The sequence below is a fragment of the Hippoglossus stenolepis genome, chromosome 19 (assembly GCF_022539355.2).
Source record: "Hippoglossus stenolepis isolate QCI-W04-F060 chromosome 19, HSTE1.2, whole genome shotgun sequence".
Classification (NCBI taxonomy): Eukaryota; Metazoa; Chordata; class Actinopteri; order Pleuronectiformes; family Pleuronectidae; genus Hippoglossus; species Hippoglossus stenolepis.
In genome coordinates, this window is record NC_061501.1 from 6,031,971 (window position 1) to 6,051,558 (window position 19,588).

Sequence of the window (19,588 nt, forward strand, 5' to 3'; positions counted from 1 at the left end):
AAAATCTCATCAAGAACATTGAAGTGCAGCACACATTGTGGTGAACAAACATTTCATTAAACTGGCTGCTCTTGTGCTACGTCTACATCAACCAGAACTGGTGGAATGTTCTCCATAGATGGCGGCATAAGGTCTAACACAGCGTTTGCCATATTTTTACTTTCTCTGTCAGCTCTGGATGCAGCCCTCCAGTTCTCTCTCTCTGTCAACTCACTTGACCTGGCATATGGAATCTCTCCCTGCTGTTTATTTCTCTCGTAGCTGAAAAAGATATGTAATGTCATGCCATAAATCAATAAGTTATTTTGGACTAATGATAGATGAACATTTTAATGCAAATTTGCATTTCGTCTGTTGCTGCTTGTTGCTGCTGTTGCTGCTTCCATGGGTCCTTGGCAAAATGGTTTATGATGCAACTTCCTGTCTTTGAATGGATTTCAACATCAAAGTCCCAAATTGGTCCTTTCTTGATGGTCGCACCACATGATATTTCATAAAATGGACATCATCGGACAAAGTTTGTTTGTATACTATGATGGAAATATAAATGCAAATGCTTTGCAATTTTGTACAGGATTACAAAAGACTGAAATCATGTCAAATATGGCAGAAAATTAATTTGAATGGATTTTGAGTAATTTCCAAGAAGTTTTCACAACAGCAGTCATGGCCAGACGGTTGCACCACGTGATATTTTGACACTTTAAAAAACAGAAACATTTAATAACTAATGGTTTTTGGAAATTTAAAGTGTGTACATATACAGGACAGGTACTACATATATATGGTATTTCTTTATGTATTTAAACCTTTTTTTAACAGAAGAAAATGCAGTCGGACAGAAAATATAGGCGTCACGTCAATGACCCATGTCATTGATGTATTTTTACATTTATATATTTATGTATTTTTTACATGTATTTATAGAATCTATTCATCCATGTATTTTTTAACATTTATTTACTTATGTATTTTTACATGTATTTATATATTTCTCAATGCATTTATATAATCTATTCATCCATGTATTTTCTTTTACATTTATTTATTTATTTTTACATGTATTTATATATTTCTCAATGTATTTATAAAATCTATTAATTCGTGTATTTTAACATTTGCTTGTCAGGGGACACTCAGCCTTGTTTATCTTGTTAACACTGTTCAATCATTTAAACATTTGTTGAAACACATTCACTTCGTGGCTGGAGAACATCTTGCATACGTGCTGACTCTCAGTGAGACTGTAGAAAGGAACTGGTGTCAGTTAAGATTGATGGTGCAGATGCTGACACAAGCATTTCCCAGCAGCTCACTGCCTGGACACAAACATTATTCACCGCACACGCTGAACGACCACACAGCTTTCGCACACAATTCAAAGACGTTAGAGCAGTGAGAGACTACAGATTGCGCAAAGTAACAGAAACAGTAGAGACGAGCTCATACAGAGAGAGGACTGAAAAACATTTAAACAACAATTTAATCAACAGAGCCATCGCAGCATGTCACAGTGATACGCTCGTGGTGCACAGTGTGATTACTTTTATTATGATTGCTTGGTGATTTCATGCATTACAAGGCATCATGTCACAGGAATTCATCTTCAACAATTCAAAACAAATTTCAAAACATAATATATACAATCTTTGATTTGACCCTAATTTTCTTCCTCTACACGCGACAGCACAAGCTGTAAATAACTATTCTTGGTGTTGCTTTGCACCATTCATACAGTGAACTTAGTTAAGGGGGTGCACAAGATGCAGGCATGTGGTAGATATGAGGTATTTGGGATAATTATCCCACCTTTCTAAGACGGCTCAGAAACACTGGATATATTTGGGGGCTTCAGTTTGTAAGAATTGAAGAAGGAGGACACTTGATCGGGCAGCTCAGCCAGGACGTTCTGGGCGAGGGCCACGCTGTTTCCCTGCAACGACAATGTCACATGAGAAAGTGCAAGGGTTAGGGTTCGTCCCAACACCCACACTTACAGTATTTGTGCCAACTTGTGTGGTTTAAGTAGCTTAGTGGGACACACTTGGGTTTATAGGGACATTTTCTTAATTCCACATGTACAAATTCATTTTGGTCGCCTTTAATTAGCGTCATATGTGCTTTAGTCATGCTGTAACTTCCGGGACAAACAACATAGTGTAAAAATACACTGCTAGCCAGTAGCTTGTTAACCAATGGCAAACATCATGGGACAGGGAATGATGCTGAAGACAATAAATGCCATGATACCATGCTGATTGACGAGGTCATCAAACCAGGTCTTTTGGTATTGTTTTAATTGTGAGACCCCTTGTGGCCAAAGTTACATATTGTACATTTAAGTGTGCACATCAAGGAGCAATACGGACTGATGTCGAGAACAAAACTAACAAAATTGAAGAGTGACACGTATTATTTGACATTTTTGTAAATCAGTATATACGAATTATGAAATATATATATACGTATTGAAATTGGAATATGAAATATTTTCTTATAAACTCTGACATTCTGAAACATCAATGCAAAGGTTTGCGCTGCTGCTTACTTGGAAATCCCTGAAGGGCACAAACTGGACGATGTCTCTCGCAGCGGTGTCGCCGGTCGGCGAACGCAGCAGCTTGTCGTCGCTGTCGAGGAACTCCATCGCGCTGAAGTCTGCATCGCCCACGCCCACTATGATGATAGACATGGGCAGACGAGAGGCCTCGACTATCGCAGCACACGTCTGATCCATGTCTGTGATCACTCCGTCTGTGATGATGAGCAGCACGAAGTATTGCTGCAGATGGACAGAGAGAACTGATCAGGTATAAAGAACACAAAGAGCCAATCATTCATATCATGATTAGTTTCAATATGATCCTAGAATATAATCTTATTACTAGTGTTTAATTTAGAATATATGTGTTGTGCCTGATCTAAACATGACTGTTTTGAATTAGCTGTTTGCACTGCCAAATTATTATTTCATTTAAAGTTAAGGCAAGTTGCTGTATATGTTTTAAATTTGATCTATTACACCTATTTTAAATTATTTGATATATTTGATATAAGCCTTCCACAATATACAGACTTCTAGAAAAACAAATTGAAACATTAATAATATTTAAATTCTGAAATCATCCAAAACTTCCAGCTCTAGAAACTGATTCTAACAATGATTGGATTTATCAGTCACCTTGGATTAAACATTGACCACTGAGTATTTCAACCGCTGATTTTGAGCTACTCACCGAGGCCCTGTTCTGCCGGAGAGCTTGTTTGGCGAAGCAGGTGACGTGGTCAATAACCGGAGAAAAGTTGGTGGGACCCCAGAGCTTCAGCTGGGGTAGACACTGCTGGTAAGCCTGCACCACTCCCTCGATGCCTGCAACACACACACACACACACACACACATACATATGGCATCACAGTGCAGCATTGATAAAGGTAGTGCTCTTGTGACATATGTACACCTACCTGCACAGAATGGATTTGCTGGATTAAAATTGATGGGAAACTCATGGGAAACCTGTGCAAGGATATCAAATCTTTAGAAATACAGTCAGTGACAATTTTACACCTTTTACACCTCGGATTTTCAAAATAGAACAAGTCAGAAACACGGTGTCAACTTCATCTCATAATTTGCGTGTTCGCAACTGCAGAAGGTTCAGATTACATAGATAACAATAATTAAGCTATTTTCAAATTACAGTTGATTGCCAGCAAGGTAAATGAAAATATAACATTATCTCTTAGGCCAGGAACATAGAAATATTTTATAACATCACATTTAAACCAGTCGTCATTAATTTACTTCAACACATCCCACTGGTTCATTAGAGAAACGTGAAAGCACAGGAAGTAAAACCTCATCGTGTCCTAAAATTTGAGTTTTTCACACCTGCCAGGAGGGAGGGATCTTGGCTCCAAAACCAAAGACAGGAAACATTTTGGTACTACACAAAAAGACACACAAAATAAAAGGTATAAGTAAACCATCAGCACACATTAAACAAAATCCAGAAGAGTGTGACTGTTGCAAGAAATAGTATCCAACTAGTTTGATAGTGGCATTGATTAGTAAACAAATGTAAAAGAAAATATTCTTGGTTTAGTATTTAATACAATAAAATAATCCAACTAAATAGTATTCATAGTCTTGCAGTGGAACACATGAGGTCCCAGTTAAAACCAGAGTCCCCATTACCCTTATATACCAACACTTGAACACTTCTGAAAGTTTTTTTTGTTTTGTTTATCTCAGTTGTTTAGCAATTTTGTTTGAATGCAATGTTCACTTTGACTAAGCGTCAGCTAAATGGTATGTAATGTAATTTAATGAAATATAAATAGCTATGAAGAAAAAGAAAACACAAATACAACCAAATATATTGAAATTCAATTAAGGGAATCTTTTTTATGTCAAATATAAACATAAATGCACATCTTTTCTGCATTGTTTACACTATAAAATAAAAGTTGTCATAAACATAAACACCAATGATACGTTTTTGAAAGGCTCATATTGGCCTTAAAAACAGAACACAACAGACTGTTCAGTAGAGAGTAGTTCCAGGAAAATCTGTTCTTAACGTTTATCATTGTCAGACTCAGAGTGGGACAAAGTTCAGTTTAGGTTTACCTGTCATAGTCCTGGATGACATTACCCACTGCCCAGATGGCTGCCAGGTATTCGTTGTAGCCATCTGGGTTGACGTAGTGGAGAGAGCGTGGGGAGCTTGGATCCCCGTTGGATCCTGTGAAGTCAATGGCGATCTATTGCCAGAGCCGAGAGAGGTTACGGGTCAAGACGTCCTGAATCTCTCAGTGATCACATGCAAACATGAAATATGTCACATCTTGTGTCCAATGTTTCCCAAACTCACAGTGAAGTTGATCTGACAACCGCCCATAATATAATCCAGGAAGGTGTAGTCCTTCACCAACTGAGAGAGCAAAAGATGTGTGGACGCAGCAGCAGAAGACATACTGACTGACAGAGATCAAGTTAAAATGTAGACGTCTTAAAAGTCACAATTTCTAACCCATTACCTGGCAGCGCTTGACGCAAATGACCCCAGAGTTTTTATAGTTTTTCTTCTTTAACTTTTTCGGGTTTATGCACTCGAATTCAGCCTGCAAGTGAGAAGACAAGTCATATTTAAGCCACGTATTCATAAATAACAAGGCCTTGTATTGGTGGGGCTGGAATCAACACACAGACACAAAAGTCTCACCGGGAAAACGTGTGTTCCCACTTGCAACTCTGCGAGTGTGGTTTGGAAGCTTCCAATGAGATCATGGGAGCCACTGACGCGATGGTCGTAACAGTACACCTGAGGACGATGAGAGAAACTTACTGCAACAGGTGATGCAGTCGTTCTACAGCCATTACTAACACTGCTGCTTATATTCATATGAACATAGATTTCAATTGTATTTAATATGAATATGTTTCAATAGGTTAATGATAAAAAAACGTTGGTAAAAAATGTTTATCTACATATTTTTAAGACTACTAGAGAAAATCCTCCCGTACTTCATTTACAAGCTCTTCAGTTCATCGTTGGGTCAGAAATATATAATACTTACTTAAAGGTGTGTGTAAGATTTAGGTGAAAGGGATCTATTGGCAGAAATTTGATATAAAATAATCCTAGTGATGTTGTCACTGATGTGTTTCATCTAAATTCTACAAATTGTTGTGTTCTTTACTCTAGAATTGGCCGTTTATATTTAAATACTTTATATTTACATCTGGAGCGGGTCCTCTCTATGGAGGCCGCCATGTTTTTTACAGTAGCCCAGACTGGACAAACTAAACACCTTTTGAGTTTTTATGACAACTGAAGGCTACCACAGGTTCTCTTTCATTTTGGAAGGGGAGGGGGATTTTAGGGCTATTCAACTGCAACATGGAACTTCAACACTATTGGTCCCTAAATTCTACACACTGAACCTTTAATAAAATCATGGTGGTCACTAACATCCGCTAACATCAACTGTAACTGCTGTACCTGCTAACACCTGCCAACATATACTGGTAGTTGGTAACTTATCTTACCTTCCAACTTACAAGGGATATTCACCATCTAGTCCTAAATTCTAAAATCATAATAACATAATACACATCTGTGGTCAGCAAGAGAGATTCCTCATTTAGTAATACTAGTCAAACCCTATGGTAAATTATAAAGTGGGCACTTCACATGCACAAATAACCAATTACCTTTCACTATCAGTGTAAACCATAGACCGAACATAAAGATGGCTGACATGACTGCAATGCATGATGGTGTATATTGCTCAGTTAGTAACTATCTGTTGAAAACTACTTTTCACGATACCATTTGGGAAACAATGAGTCCACTATATTGGGTAGAACAAAATTTGCTAAACATTTGTTCATTAGACATTTGATGCTATAAAAATGAGGTCAAAGGTGATGATTGACCCGTATTCAGGATGGTTTAGCTTCATTTTCATTTTCACAGGAAGAAGTGCAGACGTCCATCTTTACGTACAGTCTATGATGTAAACACAGTAACTAAGCTGAGTAAAAAGAACATAGCAAAAAATGCACACCTTTCTATGATGACATCATTAGTCGTGCATGCACACTCACATCCAGCCGGGTAGCAAGCAGCACTTTAAGATGGACAGGGGGAAAAAATGCAATCATACAATGTATTATTAGTTTGTTAGAGTAAATCAAGAAAACAAAAGAAGCTCAAGAGCATTTTTGTGGGGGTAGTTTAAGGAAACACATCATGTTAATAGGCTGCATTTTACGGAGCAAAGAAAAAAGACATTTACCTTAATCGGCTTCTCCACATCTCCTCCACAGAGCGATCGCATCGGAATGCGGAAGGGTCTCCATATCGGGTTTAGGTTGTTGTACACAACCTACATAAACAGGTTAAAATGAACCACATGTCTACAACAGTTCAATGCAAGCAAGTGAATGAGCCGTTGGTAAATGTGTGCAACCTCTGTCCTGTGAGCCAGCTGCCAGCCGGTCTCTGTCTGCTTGTAGAACTCCAGGAAAGGGTCGGACCACCACAGATACTGAACAAGCACATCAGATTAATAACACACAGCATTTACAGGTAATGGAAATTAAAAGCCAGGTGAAGGCACAATGTCAGACCTAAGATGAGCTTCAGTACCTTTTTGTCCATCCTGCAGCCCGACACCTCAAAATCAGCCACTCTAGTGTCGGTTATTTCTTCAGCACAGATCTATTGAAAAAAAGGAATTAAAACCCTTCAGTTTTATATTTTGGGCCATGTAGTAATGAGAGATAACTTACATTCAAAGCAGGTTCATATTTTAAAACCACCCATAAAACTGTAATTATATCATATACTAACAAGAGAGAAGCAATGAATAGTCACAAATGAATTGGGATAAATTGTCTTCGTATTTACATGTAGCTTCAGCAAATATTCAGGTCCTTCACTCTTTCCACGCTTTATTATGTTAAATTAAACTGCATTTTTATCCATTTAAAATTGATCTACAACACATTTAAGTCTGTTTACTTTCTGAAGCCACTGTACATCGTACTGTACATACTGTTTTACTTCTTGCTGTTCTATAAAAGTATTTTCAGTGATAATCCCTTCGAACTTCACTGGGTTTTGGGCCATTTTTCATTTGGGGTTCAAACTTGGGTTTTGTTAAATTGAAGAAATAAGAAGTCTGATATAAGTTTTAATTGAGATTTAAAACTGAGTTTCTGCTTCAAAGGAACAGCATGTATGTGCCGTACACCCAAAATAAAAGGTGTTAGAGACACAAGTTAAACCCATAGGACGAACAAACATGCTGTTACTAATAGTACAGTCTCATATGAGGGTATATTAGGGCCACAGTGAAGAAATTAAGAAATAAAAATCTTGAGATTTTGAGAATAATGTCATAATATCACGAGAAAAAAAGTCAATAAGCATCAAGGAGACCCGGTCCTCGCCAGAGTTCCACTTCTTTCGGATCCAAAATCTTGAACCAACCTCATTGTTTCTTGAGAAACAATGAAAGGCCTTTGAATATCACGCCCCTGTAACCAACAATGCAGTCAACTGAAAATTTCCACCACATCAGAGGCACTTCCCTCCAAGTCTGTGTGGTTCTTTCTTCTCTGCGAATTTATTCTTGACATCTCATTATTTGTTCCCCCTAAAAGTGGCCCTAATACTCACTTGTGTTTTCACGCCTTCTCAAACCTTATGACCTTGTACAGCACTTAAAAAAAAACTGTGTACATGTTTGTCTGTAGCACTCAGCACTGATGGAAGTTCACATTTTGTGAATAAAAAACTCTCATCCGTTTATCTATGTTCTCTATTCCGTCCAGTGTCTCTGTGTGCAGGAGGAGAGTATCTCATTCACAGCTGAGCACCTACATACGTCTGTTAGAGAGGAGGAAAGAGCCCACTCACTGTTATGGTCCCCCGACCTGCAGGCCTCTTGTCTGTCAGCAACAGAGATCGAGTCAGCTGCTTGCTGGAAACAATCTGAACACAAAACACACTGCGTCACGCTCACACGACGCAGAAAGATGTGCAGGGAGGAGCGAAGATTTGTGTTGAAACCGTACACGGTGACGCTCACCTGACCCAGGGTGCATTCAAGCTCCCCCAGAAAATCATCATCGCTCAGGTCATAGGTGTTGTTGTCGATGTCATACACGCAAAACTTCATCTTCTGCACCATCTCGAAATAGTAGTCGATGACAAACTTCTTGGCAAACTTTGGATTCAGGCAGTTCAGGATCATCTCGGTGCGTCCATACTGATTCACAAGGAAACAACACACATCTAGTGTAAGCTCAAGTCAGAGGGCTTCGGCTACATCTGCAATCTGTGAGAAGTGTGGAAAGCTGACTTCAGAAATGCACAGTTTCAGGACATTTTCATGAAACTTTCTAGAGGGGGCGTTTGTGAGAACGCAAATATCAGAGTCAGTTGTTCCTAACATTTTCTGGAACTTTTTCTGCCGGCCCCCTGGTAAAATATCCGGAAAATGTCTGCGTGAGTCCATGTGAGAATACAGCGGGAAAATGTCCTGAAAATGTCAAAGCGAGTGGATGTGTCAGGGACATTTCTAACTGATAAAAACAACAGGAATACAAATATCTCCGGATGAAAAGGAGGTGCCGTGCATAAGATTCTAGAGTTTTGGGCCATAAGGTCCGACACCAGTGTTAATGTGCTGTAAACAAAAACACGTGATTTCTGCAGCGGAATTTATACATCATGTCCCGTCTCCTTCATGCTCTACTCAGGGCAGCTCCTCGCCTGAATGTTCCGGATGTTTTCCTCTTGTTGTGAATGTGTGTGACCTCAACAATCTCCTGCTACATTCCTTATATGTGAAAGGCAAACTCCAGATAATGTTTGGACTCAATTTTATGGACATTTTGTGGAGTTCATCTCTGATAGATCCATTGATAACCTCAGCTTAAGTTTCCAGATTCAGGCCCAGTAAATTCAAGATGTTTATCTCCAACATTCAGCCTTCTAAAGAGAGTTTGGTGTATTTGTTTTAGCAGCAGCTCTTCTGGTGTAGGAAGCTGGGAGTCATGGGTAATTTAACCGAATACAGACCTCATACCAGTGGGAGCCTGAAGTGTTGATGTACAAGGCGCACAGAGGATCCGACTTGGAGAAGACGTCCATGTCCAGGAGGTTGTCACAGGAGATGGTCAGCTCCACCTTAGTGGCCCATTGGGTGACTCCTGGGGCTGAGGCTCCCCCTGAGGCCATGGCAGCTTATCACACAAATAATGTCAGAGAAATGAAGTGGAAACACTCATGTACTGTACTTGAGCACTTTTGTTTTAGGTACATGTGCTAAATATTTTTGCTGCTTACAACTTCTACTCCAAATGGCTTTTAATTGATTAGGGTTTTTTTGTTGCTATTACTTTTTTATCCTTTTCTTTTTCCAATACTTTTTAAATTATGCATTTTTTATCTGCTGTCCTTGATTTAATATATAATTTGTTGTCTTTAATTTGAAATTCCTCTTGAATAGATGTTTGTATTCTTGTGTGGTCTTCTTTGTGAGGCACTTTGTAATGGATTTTTGTTTTGCCAGTTTGCTCCAAGGTTATTGTATCAACAATATAATATAATATTATTATTATTAAAGTAATAAGTAAGAAGATATAAGTGCATTGTAAATTAGATAAAATTATAAAGTGTATACCAAGTAATAGAGAACAAGTGCTTAGTAGTAAATAATAGAAATGAGAATAAAGTTAACAATAAAATAAGCAAGGTACACGAGACAGAGAAACTCATAATAGTCTAAAGAGGCACTAAGTAGAAGTGATAAGGGAGAAAGTAACATGGGATTTTACACATGATACTGAAATATTGCACCTGATATTGAAATATTGCATCTGATATTGAAATATTGCACCTAATATTGAAATATTGCACCTAATATTGAAATATTGCAAATAATATTGAAATGTTGCACCTAATATTGAAATATTGCAAATAATATTGAAATATTGCACCTAATATTGCACCTAATATTGAAATATTGCAAATAATTTTGAAATATTCCACCTAATATTGAAATATTGCACCTAATATTGAAATATTGCAAATAATATTGAAATGTTGCACCTAATATTGAAATATTGCAAATAATATTGAAATATTGCACCTAATATTGCACCTAATATTGAAATATTGCAAATAATTTTGAAATATTCCACCTAATATTGAAATATTGCAAATAATATTGAAATATTGCAATAATATTGACGTTTTGCACATTATATTGACATTGACACATGATATTGAAATAAAAATGTGATGAAAAAGACTAATAATATATTAAATATAATATAAAAATGTATTATTAATATTATAATAAATACTATACACAACATTTCAGATATAATATATATTTGACGTTGCTTAAAGGGGACATAGCATGCCCATTTTACCACAAGTTGATATGGTTCCTTGGGGTCTTAATGAAATGTCTGTAACATACTTTGGTCAAAATACCACAAGGATCATATAAAACAGCACCCTTTTTACCCTGTATAAAACAGCCCTCCACAGAGCGACCTGTTTTGAGTGCCTGTTCCTTTAAATGCTAATGAGCCGCGCCCCCTCCCCCTCTCCCCATGATTTTAAACGATATAAATTACATATTTTATATGATATAAATTATCAAATATGCATCCCATACTTTGTATTCCCCTTGTTGTCCTGGAGTTTTAATTTTCCCAATCACATAATTAAATGTCCCCCTCTGCCCATCCACTACAAGCACACAAGCAGACAGACAGAGAGAGAAAGAGAGGTGGGGGGCTATGAAGACCATCATTTACCCCCGAACCCCGACATTCAACGGGTACAACAACAAGCGGAGAAAGCAGAATCGCGGGCTGACCTTATATATACAGTCTATGGGGCTGACCAGCGGAGAAATGCTCGTCCCGTGTGAACAGCCAGGCGGCTGCGTGCTGGAGAACGGCGCTGCGCTGCCTCGCAGCGGCACTTCCGCGTCCGGTGTACCCCGGCGTAACTACTGTAACCCGGCGGAACTACTGTAACCCGGCGGAACTACTGTAACCCGGCGGAACTACTGTAACCCGGCATACAGTAGAGCTGAACACTGCGGAAGTCTTCCACACAGCTGGCAGTGTGGAAGATCACATAGAAGGCGCAGCGCTGTTCTCCAGCACGCAGCCGCCTGGCTGTTCACACGGGACGAGCATTTCTCTGCGCTGGTCAGCCCCATAGACTGTATATATAAGGTCAGCCCGCGATTCTGCTTTGTCCGTGTTGTTGTACCCGTTGAATGTCGGGTTCGGGGTTACAGTAGCGCTGAACACTGCGGAAGTCTTCCACACTGCTGTGCGCTGTGTGGCGCTGACACAAATTCCAGCTCACGCACGGGAGAGCGGCGGTCGCTCCCGAGCAGCTGCTGCAGCCTCCCAGTCCCAACGATCCAGACAAATGCCACATGTGAGTGAATCGCGAGCTGACCAGCGGAGAAATGCTCGTCCCGCTGTGAACAGCCCGCCTGTGCTTGGGAACGGCGCTGCGCTGCCTCCGGTGTAAACACGGAAGTAACGAGTGTGGGGGACGTGTGGGGGTGGGGGGGGCCAAGACCATGTAGGAGACTTCCAGTTCCTTGTTACGACACAATACCCAGGAAGCGCAATCCAGTCGCTCAAGCATGACGTTTCTGACTTAGAGGAACTATAACAAAACGCGCGAGTGTTTTTCCCAGAGTTTTTGGGTTGGTAGACATGCCAGATACCCACATTAACCTGTAGAAGCACTAACAAAGTGGAATTTGCATGCTATGTCCCCTTTAATGCTTGGCAGCTATCACATGAATAATAAGAGAGTAAAAGAGTCTGGACTGTGACACGCGGGTGCGAGGTGGTGGGTGTGGCGGCCTCCTGCCGCAGGACGAACACCACCAACCGAACCAGTGAAGCAGTGAAGCATCCATAAAGCGACTCGGACTTATTTACCTGTTTACTTGTTGACAGGTCGAATCCCGAAGCGCCTGCGGTGGTTCGGGAGACGTTTGTCTGACAGGAACAGCTGAGCAGCGGGAGCGGAGCCGCCCAGAGATCCCTCCTCCTCCTCCGGCCTCAGTCTCCCAGCGGCCCGCTCTCTTCCTCCGGGGCTACACCCGCAGCTATTGTGTCCCTGCGTCCTTCAGACTGCGCGACTGACATGTTACACTGACACCGGACCGCACAACAGCCTGGATAGGGTTACCGCGGAACTTTAACGAGTGGTGCTTGTTTCCCGTCGACTTCATACGCGGGGGGGCACAGAGTTCCCCGGGCTGCGTTCAAGAGAAACATTGATTTCAGCCGCTAAAAGACCCCCCGTTGTTTAGCTGGGTTGAACTCATTAATCGTATATGGTTGAACTGTAGCTGTTTGATCTTAATGACTTTATAAACCACCTGATGGTCTGGTCAGAAAGATATTACATTTATAAATGCGAATACGTCACACAAACACAATCTGTACGTAATATTGATGTGAAATTGTGCTTAAAAACTACGTGAAATTACAATCTGGAAAACACAAACAACGATAAAGAGAAGTTATGTGAATTTAACTCAACAAGTCACAATGTTTAGACCCTGAAACGAGAAGCAGGTATGTCGTTCAGCAACGTTTTCCTTCCGTGCTCTTGAATGCCCCTTGCTGTATATAAATAACCAGGGGTTCGAACGTTTGGAACTTGGACCCGATGGCGGCTCGGGTGTTGACGCGGTTCGTGAGCAGGGCTTTACCTCAGGTGTCCGGTGCTAAAGGCGCCGGTGTCCGGAGGGCACACCGGGCTTACTGGACCACCTCCAGGGGGACCGCTGCGGCTCTCACCGTAAATAACACCCGGTTTCATTCTCACACACTGTTGTTTTCTCACCTGTGCGAGTGTCGCGATTTATCGGTATTTGCGATAACCGCGATATGCAAACATGTGACAACATCAACACAGCACCTATTAAATAAGGACAGTTTCTTAAAGGTCCAGTGTGTACGATTTAGGTAAAAGGGATCTACTGGTAGAAATTGAATATGATTTCACTAATGTGTTTCATCTAAATTGTAGGAATTTATGTTTTCTTTACTCTAGAATGGGCCGTTTATGTTTAAATACTTTATATTTACATAGGGAGGGGGTCCTGTCAACAGAGGCCGCCATGATTTGTACAGTAGCCCAGACTGGACAAACTAAACACCTTTTGAGTTGTTATGACAACGGAAGGCTACCCCAGGTTCCCTTTCCTGTTTGGAGGGGGGGGTGAGGTGTATTCAGCTGCAACATGCATGACACTCTGGTGTATTTGTCCTGTAAACCATCCGAATCAGCTACATTATCTCTTCTGTACTATTGCCAAGCTGCCGTAAAGGATTGGGTCGCGGCAAATGTCGTCCAGCTTGACTCATCTAAAAGGGAAATCCTTATTACAGGCCCCGGGAACAAGTTCGGCCAGCTCTTGCCTCTCAAGCTCAGCATGTGGTACCCACTTTTAAAAACCCTCAGCTAATTTAGACCAGAGCCTCACTCTCAAGTCTTAACACAAATATGCCAATTAAAGGTTCAGTGTGTAAGATTTAGGTGAAAGGGAAATTCTAGTGATGTTTTCACGAGTGTGTTCAATCTAAATTATACAAATTGTTGTTTTATTTTCCCTAGAATTGGCCCTTTATGTTGAAATACTTTATATTTACATCAGGGGGGGGGTCCTCTCTACGGAGGCCACCATGTTTCTAGTAGTAGCCCAGACTGGACAAAGTAAACACCCTTTGAGTTTTTATGAAAACTGAAGGTTACCACAGGTTCTGTTTCATGTTTGGAAGGGGAGGTTGAGGTAAGGGGTATTCAGCTGCAACATGCAACTTCACCAAGTTATGTCCCTAAATTCTACACACTGCAACTTTAAGGAATAAATCCAGAATTAGATCGTCTATTTTGTTTAATTTTCATATCGTTAAAGATGGATCCTTGCCTTTTTATTAATTCCATTCTGGATTATTCTAACGCAGCTTCTACATGCTTTAGCCAAAACATGACTGCAAAGATTTAGTGTGTTTGAAATGAAGTCACCATAATTCTAACCATATCACGAGAGCATGATCATATCCTAATTTTAGCTTTAGAATTGATTTGAAAATATTGTTGCTGACGTCCAAGGCCCTGCATGGTTTGACATGGAGCTAGTGAGCTAAGCTCCTTAATCAGGCCTCACCAGCCTGTAGCTTGAGAGATAAGACCCCGTTAGATATTCCTCAGACCAAGGGGGACAGGTTTCATTTGCTGTTATTGGGGCCCAATAACTGTCTGGAATAGTTAACATGAGGAACTCAGTCTAGAAACATCACTGTTTGCTTTTACATCATCTCTCAAACCTTACTTCTACTAGATGGCTCTTGCGTAATAGGATTGATTGGGTGTTTCTTTAATCTCTTTCTTCCACCATTGCTTTGAACAGTTTTTTTTGTGTTATTCAACTTGTCTTCGACTTAAAATAATGTATTATTTTAGTTGTTGCCTTTTTTTTTCTTTATAGAACTTTGAATAGCTTTTTTTTTTTTTAAAGTTGCTATATAAATAAAGTTTTTATTATTGTTATTATGATAAAATGCCCCTTGAAGACTTCCACCAAGGACTATACAGAAGATACAGTAGATGGCGCTAATGCACCTTGATGTTGGTTTGCAACCTGCAAATAAACCGAACAAACAGATCTAACTGCTGACGGCTTTGCAAAGCTGCTGCTGCCGTCATTTAGTAGGTGAGAGGTTAGCAGCAGCTCTGTCATTAGAGCAGGTTCAGTTTGTGGTTTAACATCTTTGTAGTTTGTCAAACTAGAGCAGTGACCCGCAGCCCCTCAGGTCGGGGTCAACTCATGCTGATCCTCGTAAATAACACCAGAGAACTGCTTTAACCTGTGACCACCTTTTACACGCACAGAGCGGAAGCGTTGCGTTCGTCCTGGGGCTGCCTGCTCTCTCCTGCCTGGGGTACGGAGCATATCACTGGGTGCAGAGTTCAGCCGTGCTCCATGCTTCAGGAAAAGGTAGTTGGCAAACTGTTACATGGCACATTGATCAAACACGGATTGTGGCATCATCACAGAGAATGGGGCAACTGTGGTGGCCCTGAAGTGCAAATCACAAAACGCAAAAATGAAAACACACTCTGTCCATGTGATGGTGTGATGATATGTTGGTGTGGTTACTTATTTGTGTTTTGTCATTTGTTGTTGTCTTTCACGATTTGTTGTTGTGTGTCCTTAATTGCTGTTGTGTTTTGTGAGTTGTTTTTGTTTTCCTGTTTGCTTTTATGTTTTGTCATTTGTTGTCGTGTTTTGTTGATGTAAATTGCACTTCAGGACCACCGCAAGAAAATTACCAAATGTTCACATTTTAAGAAGTTGATTTTGCTTAAACAAATCAAAAAGAGGTTTGATGTCCGTCGAGTCTGAATGAGTGAAGAGTTGATGGATTTTTGACAGATGTTAAGACTTCATACTGGTTTACTTTAAATAAACGTGTGATTTCTTTTTTACTGAATTAACTGGGTGTGTGTGTGTGTGTGTGTGTGTGGTGTGTGTGTGTGTGTGTGTGTGTGTGTGTGTGTGTGTGTGTGTGTGTGTGTGTGTGTGTGTGTGTGTGTGTGTGTGTGTGTGTGTGTGTGTGTGTGTGTGTGTGTGTGTGTGTGTGTGTGTGTGTGTGTGTGTGTGTGTGTGTGTGTGTGTGCGTGTGCGTGCGTGCGCAGAGGAGGTTTTGGAGCAGGCCGACTACCTGTACAGCTGTGCAGACACGGAGAAGCTCTACCAGCTGCTGCTGCAGTACAAAGACAGGTGAGGAGGCCACTAGGGGGCACCAAAGCAAAAGATTCCAAACACTCACTACATCTATAATATCAGACAACAGTGATTGACTGCTCTGTCACACACACACTCCATCTGTATACACTCATGTCCACCCAGTGATGAAGCAGAGGTCCTGTGGAGGCTGGCCCGGGCGTCTCGGGACCTGTCCCTCCTGCCCAACATGGAGGCCAAGCGGAAGAAGCAGCTAATAAACGAGGCCTTTGAATACGCCAGGAGGGCATTGGAGAAAGACGACCAGTGTTTTGCTGCCCACAAAGTAAGACGGTGGTTTCAGTCTCCCCATATCTTCTTCACGGACAGATTTAACTTCGGCAACAGAATGTTTATCACTCCTTTTATGAGAAAGTTTGTTGTGTTTTAAAACTCTCAGCTGTGTTCCTCTCCTGACACAGTGGTACGCTGTGTGCCTCAGTGACGTCGGGGATTACGAGGGAATCAAAGTGAAAATCGGGAACTCGTACATCATCAGGGAACATCTAGAGGTGAGAGGACAGCGGGTCCGCGCGGTATTACATCACTGCATCACGACCAATGATATCCTGAAGTGAAACGTGTGTCTTTTTCCCAGAGGGCCGTCGAGCTCAATCCCAAAGATGCCACTTCCTTACACATCTTGGGTTACTGGTGAGTTGTTCTTTATTTTTTGGGGGGGATTTAAAGTTAGAAACAGCCATGTCTGTTTTCGATTTGACACCTCTGCATGTTTCTCCTGAGACTGTGGAGGGTTAAGGACCTGACTCTGGCAGCAGTCAAGACTCTTCAGACTCTTGAAGTGTCGCCAAAAAACAATCATTTGACACCATTTGAGGCACAGAGAATGGAAAGAATTAAAAGAAAATAAACTTTGTTAACCCCCCAAACAAAAACAAAAAGTTCTTTCCAAGGGGAAAATACTGCTGCTGGTTTTAATCTAGACCCCCAAAACATCCCTTCAGTGTTGTGTTTCCCCTCGTTTGCCAATCTGAGTTTAAAGAGTGCGACGTGACCGTGTTGTGTGGCGGACAATAGTTCACATCCACAAATCGAAGGGCTGCACACGAACTGCTGCCTTTTCTTAGTTATAATGATCATGGATGATTGTAAACCATATTTAATCCACTCTCAACCAGCTTCGGGATTGAAGACTCTGGCCGTGTCCTCCTCATTAAGACACATGAATTATTTTATGGGGAAATGTTGAAAACCGCCATATCTAGCAATTTTTTTACGAAATTGATTAAATTAAAAATAACTGGATCCAGATCTGCAAAAAACATATAATGGGTTCTTCCCTGACTCACACTGCATCCTTCCACCCAGTTGCATGGTAATCCATCCAGTAGTTTTTTGCGTAATCCTTCTTACAAACAAACTGACATGGGTGGAAGCATAACCTCCTTGGTGGAAATAATTCAAACCAAATTGACTGGAAAAATAAACACATGAATTACCAAAAATGATACAAAGCAGATTTATATGACGTGTACTTTTGACTTTTGACTTTAGTTCATGTTCCATCTGCTAGCTTGGAGTGGGCTGGGTTCATGATTTATACTGCAGCCAGCCAACAGGGGGCAATCAAGACACTTTATCTTCAATTTCAGGGAGCTGTCATGTCATCTGACTTTATCTACAGTTTATGTTCCTGTTGTTATGACAACTGAAGGCTACCACAGGTTCTCTTTCATGTTTGGAAGGGGAGGGTGAGGTGAGGGGTGTTCAGCTGCAAAATGCAACTTCACCCCTTGATGTCACTAAATCATACACACTGAACCTTTAAAAGTTCTCAAACCATAAATATAAATAATGATAATAATCAAACAGGACTTTTAAACAAACGGCTTTGAAGGAGTTTTTCAGGTCAAACACAGACTGCACCTCACTGTGTGTAAACGGAACTCTACGTTTGTTTAGATGAAAACTCCTCAGGGCAGCGTTAAGGCTTTTATTCTGGTAAAATTATCCTCGTGTCTCATCTTTCTTAGGTGCTTCGCTTTTGCCGAGCTGCCGTGGTATCAGCGCAAGGTGGCGGCTGCCCTTTTTTCCTCGCCACCTGTGTCCACCTACGAGGAGGTGAGGCCTCCTCTGTCTTCATCACTCGTCACGTCGCACTTACATGAAGTCGGAGCAGCTCGAGCATGAAAAGCATATCAGTTATCTGTCACTAGAATTGACAATCTTCTCAAAGCTGTACAGAGTCACATTTTTCTGTCTTTCTCCTTCAGGCTTTGGAATTCTTCCTGAAAGCTGAAGAAGGTGGGTAAAAAACAAACAGCTGCATTCTAATAGACTCACTGCGGCGGCTTGCTCAAAGTCTTTTAGAAAAAAACACGGCGGCACTACGCTTGCAAATGACGCCTTCAGAGGTTTGAAACGCACATAAATCTCAAAGAGCGTGTGTTCTCTGTTCTTCTCAGTTGATCCTGACTTCTACAGTAAAAACCTGCTGATGCTGGGGAAAACCTACTTGGCCATGAAAGACAAGCAGAAAGCTCTGATGTGGTTAACCAAAGCTAAAGAATACCCTGCTCACACACTGGAAGACAAAGACGTGCGTGCAATAATGAAATGATTTTACTGTGTGTGAACGTCAGGTAAATGTTGAAATACCTCAGGGAATATTGTGAACAGCTGGTTTACAGTATGTCTGCTCCTTTTTGCAGGTCCATAAAGAAGCCGTCGACCTGCTGAAGAGACTAGGATGACGCAGACCGGGACTGTTAATAATTCCTTTCTCGCTTATGATTATTGTAGTTAATTCCCAATAGAAGAATAAGTGACCTTGTACACAGGAATCCCTCATGCCTTTAAGTCAATAAGCCAGAGTCTGTATCAAGATCAAGAAAGTCTGTATCATGATCAAGAAAACAATATATTTTGTGTTTTAAAGGAAAAATCTGTTTTCACTGGAGGATGTTTAATGAGATATTTAATAACCAAACTGTAACAAGTAGCTGTTTCTCCAGTTCAACGAGTTTATTTTGTTTCACTCTTATCTCAGACTTGTTTTGTCTTTTTTAACATTGAATTCATTCCTGACTGGTGAAGACTTCAAATCTACTTGTACCGAATGTATTTCCTTGGTCACTGCTTCTGCTGCAACTGATAATTTATAATTAAATTAGAGTTGAGTTTTTCACTCTAAAGTGGTTTTGTCTGGTCCGTCTGCATCTTATTCCCCAGATAATAAGGTAGCCTAATTTCAAT

At 40.7% G+C, this 19,588-nt stretch overlaps 2 protein-coding genes across 4 annotated transcripts; one reads left to right on the plus strand and one right to left on the minus strand.

Moving 5' to 3' along the window:
* Nucleotides 1-1,465: 1,465 nt before the first annotated feature.
* Nucleotides 1,466-12,757, minus strand: LOC118098655 (copine-3). Of its 3 annotated transcripts, none has more exons than XM_035142700.2 (16): nt 12,502-12,757; nt 9,601-9,764; nt 8,606-8,785; nt 8,434-8,508; nt 7,159-7,230; nt 6,980-7,057; nt 6,806-6,895; nt 5,227-5,325; nt 5,042-5,125; nt 4,876-4,935; nt 4,632-4,765; nt 3,891-3,945; nt 3,464-3,515; nt 3,237-3,370; nt 2,549-2,782; nt 1,466-1,933 (listed from the first exon to the last, which is right to left on the minus strand). In XM_035142700.2, exons 2-16 carry the CDS (start codon nt 9,757-9,759, stop codon nt 1,814-1,816), a joined length of 1,626 nt encoding a protein of 541 aa, XP_034998591.1. In that variant the 5' UTR covers nt 9,760-9,764; nt 12,502-12,757; the 3' UTR covers nt 1,466-1,813. The 3 variants fall into 3 exon arrangements, with proteins under 3 accessions (XP_034998591.1, XP_034998590.1, XP_034998592.1); XM_035142699.2 differs by having other exon boundaries at nt 12,510-12,756; XM_035142701.2 differs by lacking the exon at nt 12,502-12,757 and having other exon boundaries at nt 9,608-9,743.
* Nucleotides 12,758-13,101: 344 nt separating this feature from the next.
* rmdn1 (regulator of microtubule dynamics 1) lies at nt 13,102-19,532 on the plus strand. Its single transcript, XM_035142702.2, has 10 exons — nt 13,102-13,380; nt 15,478-15,583; nt 16,285-16,369; nt 16,499-16,658; nt 16,795-16,884; nt 16,971-17,026; nt 18,367-18,454; nt 18,607-18,637; nt 18,799-18,932; nt 19,045-19,532. The coding sequence occupies exons 1-10, from the start codon at nt 13,249-13,251 to the stop codon at nt 19,084-19,086; spliced, it is 924 nt and encodes a 307-aa protein (XP_034998593.1). The 5' UTR covers nt 13,102-13,248; the 3' UTR covers nt 19,087-19,532.
* The last annotated feature ends 56 nt before the right edge of the window (nt 19,533-19,588 follow it).

What these genes read in the sequence shown, in the direction of transcription:
- rmdn1 (XM_035142702.2), top strand. Translation starts at nt 13,249, where the DNA reads ATGGCGGCTCGGGTGTTGACGCGGTTCGTGAGCAGGGCTTTACCTCAG. An exon ending in TCATCAGGGAACATCTAGAG is followed by an intron (nt 16,885 to 16,970) that starts GTGAGAGGACAG and finishes TCTTTTTCCCAG; the next exon opens with AGGGCCGTCGAGCTCAATCC. An exon ending in CTGTGTCCACCTACGAGGAG is followed by an intron (nt 18,455 to 18,606) that starts GTGAGGCCTCCT and finishes TTTCTCCTTCAG; the next exon opens with GCTTTGGAATTCTTCCTGAA.
- LOC118098655 (XM_035142700.2), bottom strand. Translation starts at nt 9,759, where the DNA reads ATGGCCTCAGGGGGAGCCTCAGCCCCAGGAGTCACCCAATGGGCCACT. An exon ending in TTGAATGCACCCTGGGTCAG is followed by an intron (nt 8,509 to 8,605) that starts GTGAGCGTCACC and finishes TTTTGTGTTCAG; the next exon opens with ATTGTTTCCAGCAAGCAGCT. An exon ending in GTTGTCAGATCAACTTCACT is followed by an intron (nt 4,766 to 4,875) that starts GTGAGTTTGGGA and finishes CTCTGGCAATAG; the next exon opens with ATCGCCATTGACTTCACAGG.